This window comes from Austrofundulus limnaeus, unplaced genomic scaffold, assembly GCF_001266775.1.
Source record: "Austrofundulus limnaeus strain Quisiro unplaced genomic scaffold, Austrofundulus_limnaeus-1.0 Scaffold1, whole genome shotgun sequence".
Classification (NCBI taxonomy): domain Eukaryota; kingdom Metazoa; phylum Chordata; class Actinopteri; order Cyprinodontiformes; family Rivulidae; genus Austrofundulus; species Austrofundulus limnaeus.
Window position 1 is genome coordinate 6,394,136 of NW_013952403.1, and position 9,088 is coordinate 6,403,223.

At 37.3% G+C, this 9,088-nt stretch overlaps 1 protein-coding gene across 1 annotated transcript in view; it reads left to right on the forward strand.

The window, feature by feature from the left end:
• dock2 (dedicator of cytokinesis 2) overlaps positions 1-1,741 on the forward strand; it is a gene marked incomplete in the record, with an annotated part of 113,498 nt that extends 111,757 nt beyond the window's left edge. The window contains 3 exon segments of the mRNA XM_014007241.1: positions 111-216; positions 690-838; positions 1,493-1,741. Of these exon segments, the coding sequence (XP_013862695.1) occupies positions 111-216; positions 690-838; positions 1,493-1,558 (321 nt within the window).
• Between the last annotated feature and the right edge of the window lie 7,347 nt (positions 1,742-9,088).

The window sequence follows — 9,088 nt, forward strand, 5'->3', positions numbered from 1 at the left end:
TGTGTGTGTGTGTGTGTGTGTGTGTGTGTGTGTGTGTGTTAAAGGCATAAAACGCTGGGTGTGTGTTGAAGTGTTGAGATTTTTTTTGAGCGATCTTTGTCTCCCTCTAGCTGTCAAAGAAGCAGGAGTTCCGCAGTGACACTAACTTGTCGGAGCCAAATGAAGGAAATGTGTTGCTGACCAGTGCCAACTCCAAGTCTCTGCCAACCATCACAGGTGACACACACAAACACACAAACACACACATGAGGAAGGGCGTCGCCATCCAGTTGTCCTGCTGACAGGGATTCTGATTAACATTACAGACATCGAAGGCCCGYATGAGCTTATATATATATATATCATGTGTGTATTTTTGGTTTCTGTGACTTTCCTTGTCATTATACCAGTAGCATGACCTTGCTCCTGTAGTGGTGCAGCAAACCACAATTCCCTGATGCTTTGCTGGCGTTCTGCCACAATCAGACAAGCTGAGCCAGCACAAGCTGTGGTGTTAATACACTAACTCCGATTAGTACTGCTGGCTTCGACTGATCTAACACACATCTGCAGCAGCGCTGCCAGAGCAGATAATCAGCAGTAGACCAGCTGCGAGAGAACCATGAGTCAGTGTTTGGCTTCAGAACGAGGCTGGAGAGTGAGTGTAAGATAACGAATGAGTCAGTTCTGCTTTTGTTTTCTGTCTGCAGGTCTGACCCTGTCAGTGGTTGGTGGGGGAGAAGAGGTGGACTCACCCAGAGCTAGGAGGGACAGTAAGAGCATGTCTCTGTGTGGGACCTCTGACCGAACAGCAGACAGACGCTCTAAGGGTGTCATCAACCTGCTTTTCAAGTCCAAGGTACTAAAATAAGCCTCAATGTAGTGTGTGGTCCTTAATATAAAAAAAAATACTACACTTAAAATATTTTAAGGTTTTTATAATCTTATAGTCAGGAAATGATTTATTTAAAAATGTAAAAATCCACCCCACAGCAGCTCTAACCCTCAGTAACAAACACTTCCTGCTGTAAATGGGTTTAACTTACCTCATTTATACTGTAGGTTTAGTAGATGGTGACTTGTTTCATAATGATGTAGGAGATAATATTCTTTTCACTTTTTTTGTTTTATAAAAGGATGCCAATACACAGGCATTATAGCATTCTTCTGATGTTCCAGATACATTTTTTTTTATCCTGCCACACAGCTTTAAAACAGAACAAGCAAATTAAATACCTGAATTTGCAGCTTGGCTGACAATAGCGTGCACCATGCAGAAAAAAGATGAATGTGATTTTGGYGAAACAATAACCTCACCCATTTTGGAGCTCCAGGGAGAAGCAATAGTCAAAGTATTTTAATTTTTAATTATTCTTTTCACACATTGTTTGTTTGAGGCTTAGAGTTTAAATTGGAAGTCACATTTATAAGAAATTAAAAAAAATATTTCATTAATAGTAATTGTTCATACTGATTTAACAACATTTTTTCTAAATGCATGTTTGTTTTTTAGCAGAGCTCCAAAACAGAAGAKGTGAAGCAAAGCGACACAGCCAAAGAAAGTGACAATCATTTCTAAAGTTTCTTATTTTATTTTCACCTTTCCTTCACTCATTGTTTGCATTTTTTATAAAGTTTTAAACTTGTTACCGGAAACCAAAGCAATATGTACTCCCTCCCCGCCTGCCTGTCAGTCTCAGTATCTCTGTTGCCTTAATGCAATAGATTTTTCCTGTCAATAAAGGCTATTTTCGTTGAGTGACCTTTTTTTCCTGTTAATTTGAATCGTTCCCACAGAAGCTAAATGCCACCTTACAGCTTTTCAATCAATTCTTCTACTAGAACGAGCAAACACAAGCTACCCCCCACCCCCCAGTGCACTAGATTGAAAAGCTTCTTAATATACGATTTTTAGCGCTTGTTGTGATTGACGTTAATGAGAAAATAAGAATTCAGTAAAGCGAAAAGGTTACCTTGTCCTCCCTTAGGACTGCCAACACAACAGCCAGCCAAAAAGTTCTGGCACTGATTTGACAAACAAGAATGTAATGAGATTAAACGAGGCTGGAGGGGCGGGTTTTGAGTGGCTCATAAAACTTTCATGTCCAGGATGTCCGTAAAGTTGATCAAGATACTGAGATATTTGTTTTACTTACAAACACAAACAGTGTTTGGAGCCTGAACTCAGGTCATTAAAAAAAGCCTTGAATTTGTCTTCATTTCCTGGAAGTGAAGCAGTAAAATATCTCATAAACTACTCAGTAGATGTTAATGAAACTCTCAGAGAGTGATTTTTTTGCTGAACATTTGCACTGTGTTAGCTTTTGAAGTTAACACTAATTAAAATGGCCACCACAGCTAGAAAATCTTACCAAACACAAAAATGACTTTTTAAATAGATTTTAAACTAATATATGTTGCAGAAGTAGTTGAGAGCCACTCCTACCACATACTCTGAGCACAAACTGTTCACACGAGATATGTTGTTAAAACTCCAACATTATTTAGTAACTAACAACTACAACTTGATGAAAATAAATCATGTTAGTCTAATCGAAACATTAAAGTTCCCGTGACATATATTCAAAGTACAAAAGAGTCAAAGAAAACATATTTATGTTAAAAAACTTGGCATAATACACAATTTCAATCATTTTGTCACATATTATCTTTTATATTTGGCTTAGCCAAAATGAAACAGGAAGTGACATCAAAGGGGAACTCTCTGGTCTTTGTTTATTGATATCTTATATGAACTGTGACTCTTCTTCATCTCTCTTATTGTGACTCAAAATAATCTAAAGAAATATCAGATTATTTCTCAACAGTCTGTGTTGTYGGCCATTGTAGCAATTTTATGTTTACATGTTGTCATTCCCCTTTGACATCACTTCCTGTTACTTCACATGGAAATATCTCAACTGTTTATCTCAGCAGCATTTTTTTTGCAATATGTTATCAATGTTATCTTGTCTAAAAGGCATTCATATTTCCTCAAAAAATATTTCAAAGGCATTTTAATACTTCGACTGCAACAACAGGACCACGTTTTGATCCAYTGGACGGAATTTAGGGAAACTACGTAATGATTGCATCGAAAACTCATAAAAACATTTCCACACCTTTTTAAAATAATCACCCAAGTCATTTTTTTTCAACTTTGTCAGGAATTTCAAAAAATGTCATTTGGTGAACTTTTTTTGGTGGGAAAATATTATTTTAGGGTTATATTTAGTTGGAGTTAATTTGATTCAAAATAACTGCAACAGCTAATCGATCAGCAAAAAGAATAGTTCAGTCTACAAGGTTTGAGCAAAACGGTTTGAGCAAAAAGGCTGCAACTCTGGCTCATCTCAGCACAAAGGATCTTAGTTTAAAACTCATGTGCATTTCTTTATGGAATGTTTTCAATTTGAGTTATTTTTCTGTAAAATAAAAGAAGGAGCCAACATGGCAGCAAATTTCATGTCTCACTGTTGAAGATTGTTACAGAGGTGTCAGTTTCCTAATATGATTCTCCAGGGTTTTGCTTTGTTTTCAGTTACAGAGCTTCAGCCTCTGCTTTATAGGACGTTCTTTAAATTTTGAATTGCATGTTCGTGTTGCTGGAGCCTAGTCCAGTTATCCCCCAAAGAACTGGTTATCTGAGTACGAGGGAATAAAAAAAATAGAAAGAACAAGCTCAGGATAAGGCCAGCCACCTGGGATGGTGTTGATGCACTATTCCAGGTCTGAACAGGGGTCACAGAAAAAAAAACTGAAAGAGTGCGTAGATGGATTTCTGTTTTATTTTTTTTATCCTTACGAAGAGAACAGAAAMGGAAAAAGAATTCAATGAGGGACGTTGCTGCCCTCAGGTCTGTTGTGGAGCTTAAAGTCAGTGATTTGTGTCACCAGTGGGTCCACCTGGGCTTATTCTAAATCCKCACAGATAAACCACTCAAAGTCCTGACAGATAGTGAGTAAACGAGGTGTCTTATATTTTACCTTCTTCATTGAATTTAGTGGCATTTTAATAAAGACTTTCAGATCGGTTGATAAAAAGGCAGATGAGCAGCAGCATTTGGTGAATATAAATGAGGTAGACTGGTTTGTCAAAAACCTGCACCTTCAAAATGGCTAAAGTAATAAAATTTAAAATCAGTCAGCTGAAGACACAGGGACAATAATGGTTTTAGTTAGATTAAAACCCTTGCATGAGAAGTAAGGAGCAATATATGCTGGGTCTTTAATTTTTAATGGTTCATAGATGAATACGTAAATTTTATCCTCTGGAGGTTTGATTTCATTGTTTTTCTCTGAGCTCTCCATCGCAGACATACCAATAAAAGGTGATTAAGTCAAAGTCTGCCTCCCCTTCCACCCTGACCACAAACGTCCCCTCCATTCCAGACAATTTAAAGTCACAGACTCGCCATTTAAAACTCATGCAACGCCCTGCCCTGTGGCCCTCAGTGTGGAACAGAGTTACTGATTAAAGGTTGCAGCACTCAGTGATTTCATTTCCTCAGAAATCCAACTTACAAAAAAAAGGTTGAGTTAGTTAGATAGTCCGCTGTAAATCCTCACAGGAAATGATGCTGCATCATTGCTCGACTGACCAAAAGATTTATTACCAAAAGGACTGAATTGGAAAGAGTRTAAATTTGACGAAAACTCTGTTTTAGAGGAGCAAAGTGAACAGATTTCCTTAAAAAAAACCTTCATAGACCTTAATACTCTGTAAACATTGGTTCTCTGAGGACATAATGATGCATCAGTAGGTTTTGGTTTTTCAAAAGATATCATGTTTAAAGGCAAAACCCTTCTCTGTGGCTGATTTGGTTCCTGAGAGGGAAAAATCTTCTAAAACTTGCCCCCAATGTTCAAAGTTTTTATGAAACATTTTATTTGTTACAATTAATTTCAGATTACATAAACTGATTTGATTTGATAATATCCAACAAAGCTCTAATACAAGAAGTAGATTTACAGCAAGCTTTGCAAAAAAAAAAAAGAGATTCAGCTTCATACATTTCTCCTAATGACTGAAAACTCTGGAATGGAAAAGATAAAATAATTGTGCACTCCCGTGAATCTCAGAGCTGTTCTCATAAATCTTTGCCACTAGAGGGCAGTGCTTTAACATTATGTGTTTTGACAATTTAAGCAGATCACCTGCTAGTTTTATTGCTAGATAAAGAATGCCAAGAAAACCAAAACAAGTTGAATAATTAAAACTCTGTATGTTTGTTTTCCTTGTTCATAACAAGAGTTTGCAACTATTCACTTTACCATTTGATAAAGAGATGAAGGTTGGACGTGTCTTTGGGAGTGCAGAGAGGGACGGTGGGGCTTGGAAGTAAGAATGGGGCGGTAGGTTAAGAACCACTGCTCTATCCCAACTATATAACTTTCTATATTATCTAGGGTTCGGTTTCAGGGCGGCCTCCCATTATCAGCTGTAGAAGGAGGTTGGTGTCTCGCACTTGGGTCGACAAGTTCTTCGTGTTCTTTCTCAACTTCTCTAATATTTCTTGTGAACAACTTCCCTATCCTATATCACACAGTTACAAAGCAGAAAACCAGACTAATGAACCATGACTTTGGTTTGACCTCTTAACATTTCTAACATTTATTCAGAAAAAAAGGAGTATTTCTGTACAAGAACACCACACACACACACACACACACACACACACACACACACACACACACACNCACACACACACACACACACACACACACACACACCTACAAACTTTGGGTAAATAACAGTAAACATGTTTTTTTCCCCCGGGCAGAGAGGTTGAGTGTTTGCTCTGAGAGGATGAGCTCTCCCAGTGGGGCTGAAGACTTCAGTTCTCCTCACTTCTCCCTGTGATTCCAAACACAAAACAGCATCAGTATCACTCCTCCACACAGGAAACACCGTTTCCTACTTCTCAAGCCTTAACCTCCACCATGAAAGATATTGGACAGCAGATCTGTCCTGCTGACTGGTGAACTCTGTGCTGACACAATCCTGAAAGATAAAAACAATATTAGGCTATATATGCTGCTTCAAGTTTCCAGCTCTGCTTTTATGTAAGGACAAGAACAAAAGGATGAGCTCTGCTTATCWTTTTTTTTTTAAATGGAATGTTTTGCAGCTTTAGTTTAAGAAATATAGAGAGAACACAAAGCCAAAGTAGTTTGCTGCTCCAGCAGATTCTTTGCTCAGCCGTGGTTTAAAGTACTCCTCTTTTGTTCAGAGCCAAGGTTTCAAAATCATCCTCACAGTGTTTGTGTACATTTAAAGAAGAGGGTTTGTGGCATCATTTTGCTGACCTTGGTGATTGTTTACAGACCAGAAACAGTTTTTTTTGTGAAGTGAACCTTGCAACCGACTCCTGTTAACCTCTGCTATTTTATCCTCCCATAAATCATCTAGATTGTGGTTTGTTTCTTGATAAATGGAGAGGTTAACTACATTTGTTGACCCAAAATATCTGAGTCAGATGGCATGGTCTCTCAAGAGATTCTTTTTAAACTAAAGTTCAGATTTTTTAAAATGGAGTTCTGTGGAAAGGTTATGATAATTTGTCTTACCTGTTATATAAAGCTCATAAGGACCTTCGTTTAGAGAAATAAAGTTGAAATTTGAGCAGAATCACAGATAGAGCAAAGATCATATAAGATTGCTGTTTAAAATAGTAAGAAAAAATATATAAAGTCACAAGTAAATGAGTTCTTTTAATGTAAATTTTACATTGTGTGTATATTGCAAACGTGGGACCCTCAAAACATTTTTCATAGCAAGACATTAAGCACAGTAAAAGTAAATTAGTTTTAATAAAACTTTCTCTTCTGTTTAAATCAGAAGTTCCATAAATAAAGTCTTACGCATAGATTTCATTCTTTAGTCTGTGTATGTATTGAAAGATGAATTGTTCTATGACTTTGAAGCAGCTGCTGCAAAAGCTTGTTCACTTTTATATTTTAATCTGTGTATTTGAGCATCAAGATTGTTGACCAGACTGCCCCTCACAGTGTGATAAGAAGATTATTTAAATATGACAGATTAAACCTTAAAAGTTAATAATTAAAATCAATTTTAATGAAATAAACACCAATAAGTCAGAAGACAGGGTGCTGCATTCTACACACTTTGCAGTTGATCCAGAAAAGATCATATACAATAATGTTTGGATGAATATCAAAATGAAAAAATAAGTAGGTCCTCTGGATGGGTTATTGAAAGGGACAAAAACAAGGGGATGTTGAACCCCCGCTTGCATTCACTACATTCACATAACACAACACGGGTCAGGTGATGGGGCACATGACCCTCTATGAACAATAGAGCCAATCAAGCCTATTGTTAGTCGATGGCCCTATTTTGCATGTGACTAACCTGTTTGTCCAGGTGGAGGCAGTGCTTATAAGGCTGAGTTCACCTGAAACTCATCAGACTGAAGAAGTCTCTTGGAGGAGAGATGAACCGTTTCACTAAAGTAGAACCCATCCAGAGGACCTACTTATTTTTGATTTTTGATTTTTTTCTACCTGGATTATTGAGATGCATCAGGATGTTTGGATGAATAGTAACATAAATGAGATTAGTTATTTTAATAAAGCGTCAGTCCCTTTGGTTGTAGCTCATAAATGTTGTCAGAATTAATCTTTTCTCCCAAACTGATGCCTTTCAAAAAGTTAACTACAACAAGTGATCACTCACAACATTTTTACAGAAGCCTATTTTAAAAGATTAAAGACCTGAGCTGTAATTCCCTCTTCCTCCTGTAGAGTGCAGTGTTGAGTTGTATCAGTTGTGCATTCTTCCTCAATCGATGCTTACAGGGAGAAAGCTGATGTGTTGGGAACAGAAAGTGTTGTATATCCTGGCTGCACAACTGATCACATCTCCAACCGTTGCCTCCCCACCTCTCCTCAGCCTCGGCTCCTCCTGTGTCAGTTCACTCCACTCTACACGCCTCTCTGTATCTGTCTGGCTCTTTTACTCCGAAGACTGTGTCTCCTCTCCCCTCACTCGCCTTAGCCCGTTTTGCCCTCTTTKTGCTCGATCTCTTTTTCTCTTTGACAAGTTTTGCAAACAGCTGATAGAAGTGAATGCAGAGCAGCACTGTGTTGTGGATGTGTGATGATAATCCCTTTTTTTCTGATAGCTCATAAGGGAAAACCATGTTACTCACATCACCTCATCCAGGAATCATTCACAAGGTTGAATGGGACTATAATAGCTCTGAACAACATGTGCCTGGAACATACATGCATAACACGTTACACTGATGCAACAGTGAAAAGATGACAGATAAACTGTTGAGTTTATGCACATTGTACTCATAATGGACCAGAAATTTTATTTAAAAATACCTTTAGCACTCGTTTATTAAAACAGTAGAATGGTAGTTCTGTCAAAGCATGGCTCCAAAGCAGAAACATTAACTGAGAAGTGGTAAAGTTTTATTTTCAAATTTCAATTTCAAAGAAGGGAACAAATCAATGCAAACTGCAAGGAGCACAGTCAGATGTATTTTACAGTACAGCATGTGTTCCAACAGAACATTTGACCCATCATTTTTTATATCAACACAATATGGTCAGTGGGAAGAAACGGGACCTTTAGTCAGGATCAGGAACAGAATGATCACTGAGACCACAACATCAAATCTCTGTTAACAGATCAACACATTTAAACCCTAATCCTCCTATCGTGTACTTATGTAAAAAAAAAAAAAAGTTAATTTTGACCAGAACACAAGAGTATTTAAAAAACAAAAATATGAGGCATGTGTTTAAAAATAGGCAGCAAAGCTTAAAAACTGAAAACACGAAGCATGACTTTATCCAAATCCAAAACCAACACTTGGCTGAAATCGCTCATTATTAACAAGCTTAACTTCTTGATTTATATGTTCGGCTTGGCTTCATTTCATTTAAATCATAAAGAGTTTTATCATTTTACTTTAATGTCACTAAATTAGTTCAAAACAGTCGTGTGTAGGTGTTAATGGAGAGAGATAATTTGTGACATTTGTGAGGTTCATTAAAGTCATACTATTAAAAATAGGTCTTTTACAAATATGTATAATAATCCCTAGGTTTTACATGGATGTCAGTGTAATCA